The following is a 20,350-nucleotide window of genomic DNA, read 5'->3' on the forward strand; positions in this document are numbered from 1 at the left end:
CAAAGGCAAGAATTTTTTTTCCTTTTCATGACAGAGGCCCACAGCTCCGAAAATTTCTTTTCCTCTGGGAGACTATAAAGCACCATGTCGCCTGGACCACCGATGTTCGCACAAAGGAAAGCCGGGCTGATAGCCAGCAGTTGCTTCACACACTCACAGGAACGCTTGTTTTGTAATGACACAAGAAAACAATTTTCGAACATTGACCGACGTTTATTTTACAACTGATCAAAAGAGGCTCACTAGTCGGAGGGCGCTGAACCGGGCGGAGCGCCCCTCCGCAACAGCTGCGCATCTCCTAGTTGACCTCATGGGATCTTTGAACACGAGAAAGCAAACGGCAGCAACAGAGTGCGCTGATCCGTAAATTCCTAAAGCGTGGGACGGAGCGAAGCAAGCGTGTAAAACGCGCTGCCGGCCTGGCAGGCCGGCCGGCATTCCGACATTGACGCCACATCCTCCTGTTCCTTAGTTTCGACGCCCCGACCCCGCCACTCCCGGCAGCGACGAGGGCGTGACCGTGGCGCGTTTTTAACAAGCGATTTCTGCTTTTATTATCAACAGCATTGAAAAGAAATTGACACACATGATTAACAAGACTCCTTCTTTCCAACCACCGAATTTCATGCAATTCGAAAACAGTTTCAGCTTCTCTTTAAAGCAGTACAACTGACACGCTCCTCTAGCATAAATAAAAAAAAAATCGTCCACTAAATTTTTGAAACTTACTGCTTAAAGGGGTCATGACAGCTAACAATTGAGCATAAACTGATTATTGCATCACTCCTCACGCGTTAAATTATAAATCCTTGAAATTTGAACTCATTCCGTGCACTAGATAGTTTTAAAATTATTTTTATTTTTAATATCGGAATCAGCTTTCTGGTCTGGCAACCATTGGCTGCTGACGTCACAACGTCAACCGTGACGACTTCATGTCGTCTGCTATTCGCGGTGCCGGCTGCACTCTTGCATGCACCTCGTCGATGTTGTTCTGTGAGTTCTTTTTTTCTTCAGAAAATATATTTTATTCACATATTCTCTTCTATTTGAGTAGCCTTCCATATAATATGCGACCTTAGAGATCATCGAGATTGTTTTGGGCTTTGCCTAGAGATTGCCGAAAAGGCCACATCGACGGGCTCATGCTGTAATTTAGGCATGCAATCAGAAGCGTATGACTCTTAGGTTATGAGAGTTAGCTTCTTTTAGCAACAAGCGCTACCGCATATAAAAAGGCACTTGTCTAATATTTCCTTCAGCCTTTTACATGTGCCGCGAAAGGGGGGAGAGGATATCGTTATGTTCCTGAATGTTGGGCTATTGTCATCGCTCTTTAGGTCCAAAACCTAAGCGTAAAACTCACACAGGCATACTGACGCGCGAGCATACTTTGCGACATTAGAGGAGCAGCCAAAAATTTCGAACGAATCGCTAGCTCATGACTTGCTGTTATATGCGCGTGTTAGTCGGACGTAATTATTTTCGGCTGGTAAAGCTTTTTTGCAAAACTATATGTTCAATCTGGCCACGGTCAGCGCATGAAAGAATGTGCTGTGGCCGCCGCTTCAGTACCTTCATCGCAAAATCCAACGCGATTCGATTGCTCTTCACTACATGCCCGCTCCGAACACAAGCTTCCGAGTCGTCGCCGTCTCCGTCTCATGCCTCTCCCGCAGCCGCGCGCACGATTGCGACGGACTCACGAGCATCGCCTTCCGTTTTTTAGTGCTTCTCCAGAAATTGACTCGTAAGGGCTTCAACGTAAGCATACAACATTTAGTATTTAGTGTGTGAACCCTAAACTCCCACAGCAAGGCGCCGATCCGCGGATTACGACTGCGCTCCCAGCGTGTTGTTTACATAGCTTTTGCAATGACTGGATGTATGCTGCTTGTTTGCAGGGCAACAAATGCAAGATGAGCAAGCAATACCAAAACTGTCCACTTCTTTTCGCATCAGTTGCGCCTTTATTTGTACACGAACTACAACTGCGCTGCAAGAAGCGCCGTGGATGCTACGTCCCCTGCCTTCGCTAGGTATTCACACATACACGGCCCCGACAGCTGTCGGCTGCGCTCGCTAGACAGGGTCACATATATCGATGCTTTCCGCTCAAAGTACACTCGCTTTGTGATGTAAGCAGTCGTCGATTTTGGGTCGTTACTGCCAGAACCACACTCGGTGACCACATGCGACCGCTAAAGCTTGTGAATACGCGTACTCGAGCTAGGCCTACTCGTCGCTGAACGAGCCAGGAGTTAGGCGCCGACTAACATTTCTGGCCAAGGTCATTGCTGATCACAAAGAAGAACATATAAAGTGTAGCTTCTTGTTTTCCTTTTTCTAACTCGGTTAAGCTACAGACAAGCGCAGCTGTTCAGTTTGTTCACTCGAGTATCAGGTGTCAAGTTCTCGCTCGGCCTCCGATCAGACTAAAACAGGTTGGATTTCCGTCCGCAGATCAGTTTCGTCGGCGTCGCAGGACCGAAAACCTCACGATAGCCTCCTTTATGAGAGGCAATGACCTGTCACTACAGTGATGGGCAACCGGTGGCCGTGCTGGCGTCGTCGCCGGTGCAATGCGAAAGATCAGTGCGTCGATAAGTTAAGGAACCGTGCAGCCCACTAACTGTACTTTACGTTGGTTGAAGAAAATATGCCTTACTCTATATCGTTTTCGTGCGGTAACATCTTTATCGAGCACTTTTACATGAGGGACGACCACCGTGTCAATCGTCAAAAGAAAAAAAAAAAGACATGTCTTTTGCTATTGCAGCCTGCCTTGCAGACGATGCTCCACCGTGTATACGATGTGACCTCGCACGAGCATTTCAAAATGGCGGTCGCTCTCGGTTTGAGGAGCTTCCAAATACCGATTTCTATCGCGTGTTTTTATAATATGCACCACGCGCTAGGCACTAAAACTTTGCGAGTAGCATCACAGACCTGTACATTATTCACAGAAGTATAAAACGGCAATACATCGAACGACCCTGTCATCGCCCCTTTAAGTGCTGCGAGCGCGAAATGCGAGTGTGTCGATGTGAGTTTTGCATTCATTTTGTTGATGTCCAGCTGTCACTGCCACAACTACTGACTGCATTGTGCATTCAATAGGTCCACCTTTATTCAGCCTAGATTAATGCATCCTCGTTGCCTTAGAGTAGCCTGTCCCTCTTGGAATCCAAAAGTTTGATGCGAAAGCTCTTTGAATTAGCCAAAATATATTTTTATCTCAAATGCTTTTTTGTGGTTACTGGTATCTTGTGAGCTATATGGCGTCAAATCAAATGTGTCCTATCTGTTCTGACCTCTGACGTCACCTGGGTCAAGACTCCCTTTCGAATTTATAGCCGTTTGCTGATGATGTCTCCCGCTTGACGACGTCCCATTCCTGACTAGCAGTCCGTGGTTTCGGCAACCACAATTACTGCGACAAAGCGGGATTTCGATACTGAGGGGCAATTTGAGCCTGTCGATAAACAAAGTCTACTTTGTGTTCACAATGTGTGCGTTCTTTATTTCTGGTTATACAGAATGATAAAACTTACAAACTGATTCAATTGCCGAAATGGAAAAAAAAACTTAGCATAGATAATTGCACGCTTAGTCGTCTCGTTCCTTGGGCGCCTCGCCGAAAACTGGCGCCTTCCGATAATTGGACCTAGTTGGTTATACACCTCAGCGCAGTTGTTCATGAAGGCTCTTTCGATCCGTGCCCGAATGGATCTCCTCTCTATGCTTTCCATTGTAGCTTTGTTCTTGCCTCCTCTGTACAATGTGGACACACGACCCTTCTAATGGTATGGCATTTAAAGTTCACTAATGGTTCGGCTACATGCGAGAGCGCGCGCGCACACACACACACACACACACACACACACACACACACACACACACACACACACACACACACACACACACACACACACACACACACACACACACACACACACACACACACACACACACACACACACACACACACACACACACACACACACACACACACACACACACACACACACACACACACACACACACACACACACACACACACACACACACACACACACACACACACACACACACACACACACACACACACACACACACACCACACACACATGCACAAACATTCATATACACAGCACTCGTTCAGATCGCGCGCGGGGTGAGGAAACCGCGCAACCATAGGGACCATTTTCAGTTTTTCTTTAGGTCTCCGGCGCATTTCTTTCCGCAAGAATGCCGTAGTCGTTTGTTAATCGGTGTTCCAGACGTTGTATCAACTCAAGCGACCGACGAAGTGCCCTTTCTCCTGGCGTTCAATCTTGAAAAGCTCTTTCCTTGTTGTCTTTGCAAATTTTCAGCGACTGTACAGCTTCGGTGAACAAAAAGATAACGCCACTGCTGACTTGTTTTCCTCGGTTAACGTCTTCGGAATGCGGAAGCTGTTCCTCCTCTAAGTTTTAGGTGCACCAGAGCTATCAGAACCCTTCCAAAACTTTAGTACGAGCGTAAACAATTTGTCGCAAGTGGGTGCAGCAACCTGGCAACAATATCTTTCCTTTGTAGCTCGGCCAGAGAGGTCCGTCATCTTCTGGCACGAAACATAGCATTTATGGAGTTCATTTTCGCTTCCTTATTACCAGACCTCTTCAAAGAGTGTGATGTGTCTTTTTCAACAGCAACGCTTGCTGTCGTTTCGGAACGATTTCAGGATCCTATGTTTCGCGACTTTCGTTCCCCATTCTTCCGCAGTTCGTTTTGCCCATCCCCTTACCGGTTTCATGACATCAATATTTGTGGTTCAGTTGTTACCGAAAGTTCGTTATTGGGATGTGTTGAATGTTAGTGTAGAAGCGATCTAGCGATGAAGATATCCCAAATCTACCGCAGAACCCCTGGATTTCGGTACCAAACATTTGTGCACGTAATGTACGCGTGTATTCGTCACAGAAAACGAAAGCGAACCTTAATAATTGTTCTGTAGCATGCCATCGTAGCCACCACGGCAGCGCCAGTATTCTCGTCGCACCCACGTGCCCCTCTTCTCCTCCCTCCCTCCCCCCGACCTTCAGTTGTGCACTCGCGTCTTTGTTCGCCACGACGCCGTACGTCCACACTTACGGCCATCATAGGATAGTCCACTCCAAGTGCTCCGGCGTGTTCTTAAGCACTTTCTACTGCACACCAACGGGCAGGGGGGCACGATATCCGTTGATCGCCTCAAACCTGCCCACCTTGAATCAGACGTCATCGCCAAATGTGCCACTGCAACTCCTGCCGATCCGGCCAGTTCTCACCGCGTATGATTCACACCCACAACGTCCGCTTTTCGCCATTCCCCATCGCTCATGGCTTCGTCGCTACAGGGGGAGGGGGGCTGTAGCATGCCATCATGGTCTCGCCGCAAAAGACGACTACAGTCTCGACACGCCAGCCAAACACGTGCAGTTTTTTCTTTCTGGCTGCAGGACTGAATGCCAACGGTTCGCTGTCCCGTTCCCGTCTGGCTGAGCTGGTCCTGTCAAATATTTTTGTGCAGACCCGACAACGAGTGTGTCTATGATCCATTTCTTGAGCTTTAAGTGGCCATATTGAAAACGAAAGTTTTCACAGATAATTTTACGGACGGCCGTTCGTTTCGTTGCGCGTAACACTATCGAATGTCCCCTTCGATCGCTGGCCGAATCGTCCTCTTTATGCTTCCCATAGTCGGTTTGTTGGTGCGGCATGTAGCATCCACTGCTGGTGGGACCTCTGGGTCACACACGGATGAACACACAATCACACGCTAGTATACACGGTGCTCCTGCCTGCGTTCGGGGCGACGAAACCAACATGTTTCTTTCCGTCCTCACCAAAGTACGCAGCAGATTATCGTCCCTTCAGGTATGAAAGTAAAAAACCCAAGCCTTGAATGATGATACCGCATACTGCCGATGGCTTTGCGCTCTGAATTCTCTTTGGGCTAAATTCGAGAGCAGCTTTCATCGAGAAAATGGCGCGACATCAACAACAAAAAAGAAAAGAGAGGCCGTGATACAGTAATTTTCTTCAGGAGCCGTCTTCGCAGGGAGATCAACTCCGTAAGCTTTATGTAGTACATCGTCAGCGTGAAGGGCGGAAAATAATTGCAAAGTTACGCAATTTTCGCCTTCGAGCGTACGCTATACCTAGGATGCCCTGATGAGTTAATCTCAACTGTTACTGCATGCTAGCTTCCAAAACAAGCATAGTCACCTGAGAGGGACACTGCGTGTTCCGCAGTGGCCTCCGGATGTCTGCCTTTCTTAAAAAACATAATTATTATTAATATTTGTTTGCGCATAACACGTACTTTCCTAGGGCGCATGTGGTCTAAAAAAGTAAGGCGACCTCCGTGATAGCGATTCTAAGGCCTACCTCCAACAGCAGGTGGAATGCTCAAAAAAACATTACAAGAGTTCAACGCTGCTGAACCAAATATTGAGCGAAAGCATTAGCTATGGGTGACCGAGCGTTATTCTTCTACTCTTTTTCTTCTTCCTCAGCCCACATATAAAGCCCCGCTTTAACCAAGCCGTATGAACGTGCCTTAGTGGCCTATAGGGGTAAAGTGAATGCCAGGGTCCTAGCAGGCTGATTCTGACTTAACCGTCCCATGTGAAACGAGAGACCCAAGTTGGCAGCTCCGACGGCGCCACGCCGATCGCTTGAGTTGGGAGCTTATCTCTCGCTTTTGTGTCACGTGAGGTGTGACGTCACAGCGTCACGTGGGTAAGACGTGGCTACCGCCGCACTACGCCGACCTCTTGAGTTGGCAGCCCAGCTCTCAGCCTAGTGTCACGTAGGGTGTGACGTCACAGCATCACGTGGGCAAGACGTACGTGGCTACCACCGCGCTATGCTCAAGGCTCGAAACCTAGAGTAGTATTGCTTCCGCAATAAAAAGAAACTGGGGAGGGGGGTTAGGAGGGGGGTTCCTTTCCTGCAGCACTTAGTTCGCTAATAAAATAAAGCTCCAAACATTATTTTCCGGCAGGAGTAACAAAATGCGGATATGTAAACAAAGCTTTGTGCCACAGTACGGAGCTCTACCGTGCTCATAAATGAGAAACGGTTCTCTATGCAAAAAATGAATATATATGAGATACGTTCACAACGAGCATCTAATGAGTGCAATAAAACATGAGCTCCGGCAATTTATTTCTGTCCTTACAGAAACGACTGCGCGCGCCCCTAAATCTTAAATCAATATCAGGAAGCGTGAGAAGAATTTTAAAACAATCATTTGCACAAAGCATTATCGCTGCAACTGCGGTTAGCAAGTTGCCGAGTTTGGAGGCAGCAAAGAGAAGGCTAGCTGAGCAGCCAACATTTTACCTACAAATATTTTTATTCGTCATGAAAAATACTCATGTTATTACCAGCCATGTCTGCAGACGTTCCTTATTCCTATATTGACCGCACAAAAATGTGGGCCCATGGCCGTGCTGCTTGACGCTGCCGCCCGTTGCAAAACTATTTATATCCCCCACGCCAATGGAAAGAACGGAGAGGCTGACTGTAACTTCTGCAGCAGACTGTACACACATTGCACGCATAGCTATTTCGCAAAGCACACTTGGTAGTCGCGTGATTCCGTTCTTTAAACGGTAGGATCCTCTGAGCAGCGTCACCTGGCGACAGCTAGCGGAAATAATGTAAAAATGAATTATAGCACATTTTTAAAGCCGGCCATTCTCGTTGGATTGACCCTAATTATCTAAGCACTGAGCAAATAAAACATATGTTCGAGTCCCGTTATGCACCTTTTTTCAATTTTTTTTAACAACGCAACGTTAAAATAAGCTACGAAGACCTTTCCTGGGTGGGTGTTCCCAGGTTGCATTGTGTGATGTTTTTATTTCCTAATAGCCGCAAAACCAGCCGTGAACACAGCTGCTAGGTGACAGAAAGACAAGGGTAGCACTATTCAGTTACCTTCACCGTAATCATTTTCTGCCTTCAGTGAGTGTATATTACCTTTAGGTTGCGTAGAGAGACAGCTCTCGGTAACGACGCCTTTTAACCCGCTGAGAGGCAACCAGTGAGGAGAAAGCAGTTGTGGGACCCTACCGTTGAGGAAACGGAATTACGCCTGGTTGTCGGCCTGAAAGAAAATCTTATGTTTGTTTGGTTATTTATCTTTGCGGGTCTACGTCTGCATAAACTAGGTTTGGATTGAGGAGTTTCGTTCCAAAGCGACGCAGGCTTATGCTAGAGATTCCCCAGTGAACTGCTGCGCAAATTTAGACCACCTGGGCTTCTTTAACGTGCAGTGACATCGCGCAGGAGATTGACGAGTTCCTTTTCGCCTCCACAGAAAAGCGGCCGCAGCGGCCGGGATTCGATCCTGCACCTTCGTCATAAATTAAATCGGTTTGCGGCCGCAATGTCTGGGGTGTTAAAGAAACTCACGTCGTATAAATGAAGGGTGACCATTCATCTCTTCTATGATTCGCAAGGCGTCGATCATCTATTTTTCAGCCCGCGCAAAACATCTATGTATAAATCGAGTGCTCATCAAACCGATGCAATCTAGCCACAAGCCGCAGGCATACCTTGACTGGCCTTTGCCAAGAAAATTCGCTATCTTCCTCTTGCCCAGCCACAAAATAGTTCAGAAATTTTCCGCCTTAATAATCGGCCATAACATTAAATCGGCTGCAACACAATCCACGTCTTGTGCTTTGTATACTGAAAAAGAGGCGGCTGTTTGTATATTATGACAGCTGTCAACTTGACCTCAATAACGGTGACCGTGTATACATATACTACAAAACGCCTCTACCACTGGCGCTAACAACACAGAAAAGAAAATATCTGTTCATTCTTTAGGATCGTCTTACTAATATTTTATTAAATTATGTGATGTGTGGAAAACGGATTTTTGAAGCTCCTAATAACCGACCCATTCTTTCGGGTAATGATGTCTCACCTTCAGGTACTCTGGTGCCAGGTGGTCCCAGTAGAACATGTTCAAGTTGCGCAGCTCCAGGTCGACACCCACATGCCTGGCAACCATGCGCACGAATCCGCACGGCGGGCTGCCATACTGGTTGTACAACGCCACCGGCATGGCGCCGCCGTCCACAAGCAGTAGTCCGGTAGAATAACAGGCAGGGGTCTGCTGCGATCTGAATCCACTGAATACGCCTCTGCACAGCTGTGAACGCGTAGCACTTATTTTCACTTCGGGTTGAAATTGATCAAACTCTCGCCACGTAGATCCTTTTCAGTTGCTTCAAGACCTAATTCTAGCTCCCGCGCCAAGACTTCTCGTCCCGACTACTGCGGTATCCAAACACACAAGTAGTTGTTTTGAAAACCGTTCCGTGCAGAGAGAGACTGGATGTCGCAACTAGGGAGAGAGAGAGCGGCATTCCGCGAAAGAGAGAAGCGACCGCCGGACATCCTCACCGGCTTTCTCTCCCTTTCCATCGAGCCGACTAGATAGCGAACTGCACAGCTTGCAATGCGCTCGTGACCAGGGCTGCCACAGAGAGCAACGTTACTTTGGCCGAGAGTGCGTAACTACATACTGGCGAGGAGGAACCTGGGCGTTACACTTGGCGGCCCCAGCTGCTCTCCGACCCCATTTTTTCGCATCGGACAAAGAATAAATAAAGTGTATCCGCTGTCGGCTTTCAGTGCAGTAGCTGGAGGCTCTATGCAAAGCAAAATGCATGCATACGAAATTCTCACTTCTGGAAGCAAACTCATCGTTCTCGTGAGGCACGAAAATGTAACATACGAACAGCGGTGTAACACACGCTGTTAACATTACCAAAATAATCGACTTAGAGGTGCTGTCTCTCCAATAGTAGGAATCGGCAGGCAGCGGTGCTCAAGCACGCGGCGTATGTCTGCTTCCGAGTTTATGGTGGGTTTGTTGGCGATGAAAACGTGCCTTATGCAATGCATTAGCGATTTACTGTTTAGAGTGTTCTAATATTGCAGAAAAAATCCGTAAATTTCGCCAATGCCGCAAATAAAAATATATATATGCGAAGATTTTAGGTAAACAAGGCACGCAACCATCCGTCTTTTAGATTTACTGGCATCTCGTGGCAGGTTTTTTGCGTTGTACGGCACCCACAGGCCCTTACATGACATATCTTATCGTCTTTGCAACAGCGTGCGCATGTCTTATACGAATGAGGCAAGCAAATTGAGTGTCAAGCCCACGGAGATACAAGATTCATGCTCTGACCTGCAGTACTTTAGAATGAATCGAGGCATCATGGTTAATTATATTGTACTTTACTCGAAGATTAGGCAGGTTAAATTTAGCACTGGCAGCGTACTGCCCAGCAGGTTGCCGTAGACTGAGTGGACATCAACTCTGCCTAGACAACCAGGTACAAGTATTCCCCAATGTTTACTCCGACATTGACAGGAAACCTCGCCGCAGAGAAAAACTGACTGCTCACGTGTAGAGCGGTGAGAGGATTGAGTTTGCCGAGCTCACAACAAGGCGGATGCTTCTTGCGGCAGATAATCTGGCGCTGCAGTGTGAAATGACGCTAAATGATATCCTGAAACCGAGGAAAGTATAAGGAATTTCACATGTGTGTGACGTTTATAAATGGTAGATTAGTAGTGTAATTATTGTTTTTTTCAATGATAATAAATTTTACCATGGGAGAGACCTTTTACACACTTGGCAAAATTTAGGACTATCAGAGATTAATTTTCAGTCACCTAAAAGTGCAAGCTACGAATCAGCAGCTGCGAAGAAATTGTAAAAACTGCGCTTGGTCGCTGCCATGTTCTGGCAAGGAATTTTGAAGGCTGAAGATTTCTTTATTATTGTAAATAATGTTGAGCAGTGATTCAATCTTATGCGAAGCAAAATATTAGGGTCACTTCCAAAACAGGTGCCGGATATAAAACTAAGCTGAAGGAAACTGAGTACATCTTATCATGCGACTATAAATATCTATTTATTCCAGAAATAAACACGGATGGTTAAGCCCGTGTAAAGGTATTTTACTCCCATTGCCTGAAACAACGAGTTTGCTCGAAATACAGCATAGACGAAAAGGGATTCTGTAGATTCTAATGAGCTACCAGTGTATGTACATTGATCTTGAGTAATATTTAGTGTAACAGGTGCTTCGAAGATTTGTTTCTGAAATGTTCGAGCAATTCTCTAAAACGAAATGTGCCCATTACCACTGTTACGAATGCGCAGAATCCTTCAACAGAAAAAAAAAAGCAGAAATGAAATACATATATGGATTTAATGCGCCATGTGACATCGGCTATATGACGGATGATGTAGGGGCGGGCCTCGGTGTCGTTGACCACGTGGGATTGTTTGACGTGCAGTCGAATCCCACCGCCGAGGAGCGGCTTTCGAAATGGCCGGGATCGAACCCCCGTTCTCGAAATCAGCAGTCGAGCGCCCTAGCACTGAAACACCGTTAGAGAGGCAAACATCAAAAAACATACAAAAAACAAACAAAAGTACTCAGACGACTTTATTGTGAATACAGAAGTAAGTTGTTCAAACTGGATTTTGCTATGCAGCAGGCAACAGTTGCATATTTCAGCAGTTGCGGTATTCCAAACAGAAACGGGAATATACGATTTTCGAGCATTCGCATTAGGTTGTATTAACTGCAGCAACCTGTTTTGCTTTGACACGGCGCCTAAGGATAGCAGTGCTTCGTTTGAGACACCGCTTGTTAAAGAATCTCAAGCGCCGAAGACCGCGATGATGTCCTTTCCAGCGTGACCATACTCGATATGAACAACTATTTTTTTTTTAACAGAGCGTGGGGTAATAGCCTGTTCATACTTATTTCACAAGAGGCAGATAGGTACCCGCAAAACAAACAAAAACCACTCTTGGACACGCTGCACGTAAATCACTGCGGGCTCGCACGCGACGCAACACAAATCCACACTGGGTAGGGTTCGCCGCTATGTCACTAGGCGGCGACTCTGCTCGATCTGGAGGCCAATATTCAGATTTCTGCATTGTTCTTGAGTCAGTCGCAATTTATTTAGTCTGGAATCGCAGATACAGCAACGAAAAAGGAAAGCATGTCTAAAGAGCAGATTCATTCATCGATCTTAATGTGCGAACACGGCAGGTTATATTCGCAAATTGTACGTCCTAAAGAAAGTAACAAAATTTCTATAAATAGAGGAGTTAGGCAAGGAGACACAATCTCTCCAGCACTATTCACAGCTTGCTTAGAGGAAGTATTCAGAGACTTAGAATGGGAGAAGTTAGGGATAAGAGTAGATGGAGAATACCTCAGTAATCTGCGATTTGCTGATGACATTGCCTTGCTAAGTAACTCGGGGGATGAACTACAAATAATGATTGATGGCCTGGACAGGAAAAGTAGAAAGGTAGGCTTAAAAATCAATATGCAGAAAACTAAGGTAATGCTCAACAGCCTCGGGAAGGAACAGCAGCTTACATTAGGTAGCGAAGTACTGGAAGTAGTAGGCGATTATGTCTACTTAAGACAGGTAGTAACCGCAGATCCGGACCATGAAAAGGAAATAACAAGAAGAATAAGATTGGGATGGAGCGCATTTGGTAAGCACTCCAAGGTTATGACTAGCAGCTTACCGGTGTCGCTCAAGAGGAAAGTATACAACAGTTGCATCTTACCTGTTCACCGATGGGGCTGAAACGTGGAGGCTAACCAAGAGAGTTCTACTTAAGTTGAGGACAACCCAGAGGGCTATGGAACGAAAAATGGTAGGGGTAACATTAAGATATAGGAAGCGTGCATAGTGGGTCAGAGAAATAACTCAAGTTACCGACATTCTAGCGGAAATTAATAAATGGACATGGGCAGGACATGTAGTGCGAGGAGAGGATAACCGATGGTCGCTTAGGGTAACAAACTGGATTCCAAGGGAAGGAAAGCGTAGCAGGGGGCGGCAGAAAGTTAGGTGGGCGGATGAGGTTAAGAATTTTGCAGGGGTCAAGTGGATGCAGCTAGCACAGAAGCGGGTTAAGTGTAGAAATATGGGAGACGCCTTCGCCCTGCAGTGGGTATAGTCAGGCTGATGATGATGGTGACGTTCTATCGTTATGTAAAACATTCTCAGGTCTAGAGTTCAAACAACTCAAAACGTCCAGGTGCCTCATATAAAATTCGCGAAGACCACAAGCAGGAAGAGATCATAACCTGCTGTTCTAGGCCGGCCCAGGAAAGCTGGCAACGAACGCTTTGCATAAGGAACAGAAGGCGAAAACAGAAAAAAAAAAATAGAACAAAGCTCCTCGTCGGAGAATCAATTCCCGGTCTCCCGTGTGACAGGCAAAAATGCCGGCCACCACACTAACGATTTTGTTTCTTTATTGCATGGATGTATATCAAGCCCGATTTAACCAGGTCGCATCCCTCAACCTGTCATACACAGTAGCACCAGCATCGAGATCTCACTTTACCCACAAATAAGAATTCCGGGAGTCATATAAATGCATCGAGTAAAGGAGGTCGATCGTTCGCAGCGTATACCCCCCACACCATAGTACACTGTTCTCTGAATAGAGACTTCGATGAGCGTGGTGGCTCTGCGTGGCGATCTGTCATGCACAAAGAGATCACGTGAAGCCTCATATTTCTTTATTGCCAATTTCAAAACCTGGTTTTGAACTAGGCAATTGAACAAACACAGAACATTGCTTAACAAACCACGCCACCTCGGGCTACGTGATCCATTAAAATTTAAGCATGCGTAACAGCGCTTCCAATCTCGGAAGCCACACAGGTCCTGGGTCTTGCGTCTTGAAACCAGCAATATCCCTACCAAGGGATTCTGAAAATACTGCCTCATTTTGCTGGCATCAATGTCTCCATGGCTGAAAGCCATTCTGAATCGCCAAATACAGGGCGGGCACAAAACCATGAACATGTCTAGCAGCAGTCATCGCTTTCAATTGGCTAAAATCTAATTCCGAATGCATTCATGGGTAGGTATTTTTATTCGTTGATTGTAGAATGTCCCAAATAAAATAGGCTTCCCAGCAGTCTAATAAAAAATGTTCGATAGATTCCGGCTTGTTGATAGTGAAGGAGTGATTTTCTCAAGGTACAAAAGATCAATCCCAAGTATAAAAACCCAAGTAACTTCTAGTATATTGCTATGGTGTTTAAAAAATAAAGGTTTGCTCCCCCTGGCACAGGCATATGTTTTACTCGTTTAAGGACTGAATTCCATGGACCTGTCCAATACAACTATCTGTACAATGCGTTAGGAAGCACGACATCGCACAAGTCCTTATTAAGTTTGGCGATACAGGAGATGAATATTCAAACGAAAATCACCATCATAATGATTTTTATTGCCCATTGCGCTACCGAGCCTTGTTTTTTTTTCTTTATTGCCGACTTTGAAAAAATTACGCTAATGATTTTTTGTTATTACCCGTTGATGTAACACACGAATAAAACACGCAGAAGAATTTATCACTTTAAAGTCAACTCAAGGATATGAACTTGGCGACTTTTTAAAAGGGGTGCTGATTTGCTATCAAACCCTGGCAACTGGGGGCTCACTCAAAGCCTTGTACACTTCTCGGACATAAACATGATTTTCTACAAAGTACTTTGCAGGTGTGGTATGAATATTTGCATTTCAAACCGCCATTCTGGTCTTCTATATACTACGCATTCAAAGCAACAATATACCTGATCACACGACACACCACCTGTACCATGAAATGGCAGGAACCGAATTCCAAAAGGCATTAAAGGGAAGAGTGTTCGGTGCTCACTTTATGACGCCCCAGAAGAAGACTGTGTCCAGCAATCCAGCAAAATATGCTCAATTGTTGCTGGCTTGCCGCATATAAAGAAATTTACCCCCCCCCCCCCCCCCCACTCCATGACGCAAAAATACTTCTCTCTTGCGGCCACGGCTTTATCACTGGTCAAGTCTTAATCACGGCTTAATTAACGCGGTTATAGGCGAGTTGATGGGGCACGGTAAGGAACAATGCTGCAGACACGACAGGACAGAACCAAGGAGGCAACACATACAACCCATGCCTTAACAGGGAGTGTACCGTATGCAAAAGGAACATTTTTTTGCAGCTGCGGTAAAGTGCGTACTCTTCACTCTCTTCAACGCATTTTGTTTCGTGCCTAATGCAGATACTAAGCGATATACGGGAATTCATTGAGTACTATAAATCAACCAGACCATTTACAATTGATTCCTCGGGGCGGCAGTGAGAGAGCCAAACGAAACATAGGACCCAAGGCAACGAAAAGTTTCCACGACTTCCCGTAAAAATACCAGTACTACCGCCATTGGCAAGACAATAAATGAAACATTATAATCGGGCATTATGTCACGCGGTGGTACTACATTCTTCGTCCGCAATAAACTATCGCTCTATTCTTTGAGAAGGATAAACCTTAACACTATCTGCTTGAGAAACGAACGTGAAAGGTCACGACATCCGGTTCCAAGCTCATGAAACAAATTTATGCGATTTGTGTGCTCCCATCCCGATTCCTAGATAAAAACAGCGAAACTTCTGGGCAGTTTCTGCATAAACATCCGGCACATAGACAACATTTGCAATGTACAGAACATATTCGGGAACGAAGGCAAGTTACGCCCTGTCTATTGAGCAAAGATGGAAAAATCACGCCTTTAATACCTCATCGCTTGTGTCCTAACCCTTCCTGTTTGCGTTGCCCCGTGTCCTTTCGTATCGCGATAGTGCTCCAGCGGGACTCCTAAGTACTTCTTAAGCGTGCCAATGACTCTAACGTATTCTATCTGACCTGGCTCAGATTCCCATTCATCATGCCAGAAATCTAAGCATTTGTTCTAGCATATGTTCCTGCCGGTCCCCATAACTCCTAAATCGTGTCTTTCATCCTCTTTTCCTCGGCACGAAACACTGAAACGTCACCCGTGCATGATCTCTCTTTCACTTCGGGAGTGAAAAAAAAAAAAAAAAAATTGGAGGGCGCTTAAGCTTCGCCTTCAAGAGTGGAACGCGATAGCGTTATTGCACCTCGTCGAGAAAACTTACTAAACGCAAAGGTATTGGGGCATCCTAGCACCGGTACCCGCGCGGCCCGAAGGGGAGAAGCCGGTGAGCGAAGATAGTGATCTAAAGAAAGGAAAGACGCTTGATTCTAAAACCTGTGAGGGTGCACGGCGAAACGTCAGGGGCGAGTGGCGCGCCACGTGTCGGGGCAGCGCCGCACATTGCGAGGAGGGGTTCTTCTGTGTTTGCCGCAAGATATCTCTGCATGTGCGCAGAGCGCAGAAGAAATGTAGCGGAAACGTACTTCGCTACTCGTGTAACTGCGACTTCTGTAAGTAACATGCTCATAATTACCGATATACACTGCAGTATAACGTTCTACGGCATGTTTCTAAGGCAACACCGCATTCACTAGAAGCGCTTTTGTACCGCTTTCAAGCATCGAACTAAAGAAAGACCTTCCGTTAGATCCGTATGGCATACGGTTCCTTCCAGTCGAGAGTGAGGGTATTCCTTTGGATTTAGTCATGGTCTTGGGCCTCCACAGCCTGTGGAAAACAAGGATGCAAGTGCAACATGCAGATGTCAATACGCGTTCTGTACGCGAGAACTTTATCGAGAGTGTGCTGCTCCTTAGAGAAACGTATCGGGTGCTTTCTGATCCACCTGACTGGATCAGTGTGCTCGATGAACTGGCTGTCCTCAAAAAATTTTAAACCTTTCGTGACAGCCGATGTTGCGAGTTTTACCATTATTGTGGATATTTTTTGAATTGATGTGAACTCAAAACAGGCAATAAAGAAAAAAAAAAAACTCGTGGCTGAGTGGTAGCGTCTCCGTCTCACACTCCGGAGACCCTGGTTCGATTCCCACCCAGCCCATCTTGGAACTTGCTTTTTATTTATGAAGTGCATGCCGGGATTTATCGCTCACTGGACGCCGACGACACCGGCTTTTCTGCGACACGAGCTCCTTAACGCTACCGCGTTAAAAATGCCGGTGGTTTAGCTTCGGTTGCACCTAGTGTGAAGCGACAGCTGAAGCATGGTTACACATGGAATCGATGCAAGTTGCCCCCGCTGTTTTTTTTTTCGTTCATTGGCGCGGCTGTCGGTGTTGACGCAGAAGCAGCGGCGCACCTTTGACCTATGACCTTGAACCTTGTTTGGGAGTATAGCTACCCAAAGTGGCTGCGGCTTAAGTTCCGACTTGACCTCGAAGCTGTTGAAAAGTCATCGGAAGCACACGGTGACCTTTCATTACCTCACGTAGTGAAGCTATCGCTTCAATACCCGCTGATATTTTCGACTCGCATAACCTTTAACCAGAATGGCTCAAGGTATATCGCACACAGCAAAGCAGACGTTTTGCAGCCTTGTCGAAGAGATGATATCACTGCTATATACATGCTTAGTTTTTTGTTGATAGTTAGCGGGTAGAACAGTTCGCGTTAGCTAATTGACTCCACAACTAAGTATTCTTTTCATATCAATGTACTAAACTTTTGTAATAAGATACTGTGGGCCACCCTGTCTAAATATCTTTCAAGATTAAATTGAAGCACTTCGATTCGTCCATACATCCTGTCACAGCATTCCATAGAATTGGAGCTGCATGAATGTTGGTTTAATGTATCCCGCATGCCTGATGATAACCTTATTACCGGTTGAAGGCATTTCGCAAGCACATTCATACACTTCTTGTAGTCAACCTGATATGCTTCTGTAGAAAGTACATCTTTACGTCATCAGGTATTGTGGTGAGCACAACATGGCTCTCCATGAAAGACAGCTGCACTTGTTTACGTTCATAAATTTCAGTTATAACACGATGAATGATTAATGACCTTTATTTGCAGTTCATCCCCCGAGTTACTTAGCAAGGCAATGTCATCAGCAAATCGCAGATTACTGAGGTATTGTCCATCTACTCTTTTCCCTAACTGCTCCCATTCTAAGTCTCTGAATACTTCCTCTAAGTAAGCTGTGATTAGTAACAAAAAAAAAAAAACGTTTTAAAGGACGCACCCATACCATGAGGTCCAGGGGCTTTTCTAGCAGTCAAGTCGTTGATGACGTTTTCTATTTCGCAAGCAGTAGTAGAAGTTTCAAGCGTTCTTACTCGATTTCTGCCAGTCTTGGCAGCAGCAGAAGGAAGCCCGCCATGAACCCTTTAAAGCATCTGCATCGCTGCTTATCAGTGTTCAGTAACACTCAACGAACACTTTTCTATTTTTGTTTCTGTTCCTTCGTGATTGCTACTTCGAATCGCGTTAATTTTATTTTATGCCTGACGCCTTTCTTCACTGACCGCGTGCTCGTTCGCCCAGCCAAGGCCACTCAGCTAGGGTTCTTATCACAGCTCCTTCATTTCTTTCAGGGACAAAAGCCCCAAGTTCACTCTTTACTTTTTTAACGCCTTTAGTAAACAGCCCGGGTATCGTGCACTCTGAGGTTACAAGATAGGAAAATATAATTTCAATCTCACGCTTCCTTTGTTTGAATCTGTACTGTATCGCGCACGCCCCATCGTTTGTGCATAAACTAATATAAAATTAAAACTTGTCCCAAAAAATAACGCTCCTCACAGGGATTTACTTTTTCATTATTCGCTTTTGCAGCACTTCATCTTAGATAATTTTATCTTAAACTTCCATGACAGCTGACAGAATTTTGAATCTTTACATTTGGTGGCGAGTACAAACATAACTAGGTTATGTTCACCAAAACTCACATATTTAACAGTACAATTATCATATAGTGGCACCGGCCCGACGGAGACATAGATATGGTATAATCTCGTGTGACAATCTCCCTCAAATTGTGTAAATTGGACGGCGTTTCCGCTAAGCCCATTGCCAACATTGTCTAAGTCATGCTTCTGCATAAGATCGCAAATTTTCAACGTGCTTTCATCCCACCCAGGTACTATTTGACGGTATCTTCTGGTATGCATATACTGTTGAAGTCACCAAGTAACACTGCATTTCTCTCACATTGTAGAAATTTTTCACCTAAATCAAAAACGTTTTACGTTAGCGCGCTTTGTTCGAAGCATGGACCACATAAATAACCATTTTACATCACTGAGAGTGATGTAAGGCGTTGAATGCGACGGTGCCGATGCCTTTAACAATATGGCGAACGCGTTCAGATTCCATCGGTAAGAGAAGACAGGACAGCTGCAAGAAAGAAAAAAGGAAAGTGAAAGATTGAGGGGAGGGCAGGAAAAGGCGACTGCCGATTTCCTCCGGTTCGGCTAGCGCGGTGCAGCGCAGTAGAAGATGTTCGAGAGTTTCTACCGCGCCACAGTCGTCACACACGTCACTAGTGGCAAGTCCGTGGCGAATCCGTCGTTCCCCAGGCCACACACATCCAATGCGTGCACGGAGGATCATTGCGCGTTGCAGCCGAGTCAGCGCTGCAACGCGCTGACTCGGCCAGGGGCCGCTAACACTGTGAATGCGCTCACCTCTTGCGATGCGTGGGTCGGGGTCGGGGTGCTGCGTCCGGAGGTGATCGTCGATTACCGCACGCCGTGAGTTGCTGGCGGCTTACAGAGCGCAGGGGGTAATCCCGGACAGCGTAGCTGTGCTCCTATGGCCGCCGGGCAGTGCGCGCGTCCGCGAGCGAGCTCACCTGAGCCTGTGTGAGTACATCGAACAGGCGGGCTTGATGACCCGCCTATTTCACCTCGCCAGATAGTGCGCGCTGGGACTGAACGCTCCACGTGTGCTATTTCCCACAATAACGGCCGATCGCCCACGACAGCCGTCAGTGTTTTGTACAGTTGGCCAGTGCGTGCGTTGTGAACAGTTGCCGGACGCAGAGTTATTGCGGAGGCCCGCCCGGTGTGCCGAGTGCTCAGTGACTTAAGACATTTGCGGGTGGGCCTCAAGCAAACTACTGTATACTGTATCATAGTGTATATATTTCTTTTATTTTTACCTACCCTTTTATTTCTCCCTATCTCTCACCTCTTTGATTTCCTCTACCTTCTCCTCGCTATCCCTTTATTTCCGCCGCCCCAGTTCAGGTGGTTCAGATATAAGATAGAAGATACCGGGGACGGCAAACATCTCTTCTTTCCTTTTGTACATACAATAAATAACCACTACAACAACAACAACATTTCCTCCGGGTGGGTCAGCGTGCAGGGGCTGTCTGTGGGAAGCGTGGGCCAAAGTGGTGTGTTGCCTCCGCCGAGGGGACTTAAAGTTCCAAACACTCAGCATCGGCTCAACCACCAGAATCAGATTATGACTAGCAGCTTACCGGTATCGCTCAAGAGGAAAGCATACAAGAGTTGCATCTTACCTGTACTCACCTG

At 46.2% G+C, this 20,350-nt stretch overlaps 1 protein-coding gene across 1 annotated transcript in view; it reads right to left on the bottom strand.

Moving 5' to 3' along the window:
• LOC146200458 (glutathione S-transferase 1-1-like) overlaps nucleotides 1-9,384 on the bottom strand; it is a 74,470-nt gene extending 65,086 nt beyond the window's left edge. Inside the window, exon 1 of the mRNA XM_084595523.1 lies at nucleotides 8,972-9,384. Within this exon, the coding sequence (XP_084451649.1) occupies nucleotides 8,972-9,112 (141 nt within the window). The 5' untranslated portion in view covers nucleotides 9,113-9,384. The remainder of the gene's footprint in view (nucleotides 1-8,971) is intronic.
• Nucleotides 9,385-20,350: the final 10,966 nt, after the last annotated feature.

This window comes from Amblyomma maculatum, chromosome 2, assembly GCF_055883805.1.
Source record: "Amblyomma maculatum isolate TAMU_Amacu chromosome 2, ASM5588380v1, whole genome shotgun sequence".
Taxonomy (NCBI): Eukaryota; Metazoa; Arthropoda; class Arachnida; order Ixodida; family Ixodidae; genus Amblyomma; species Amblyomma maculatum.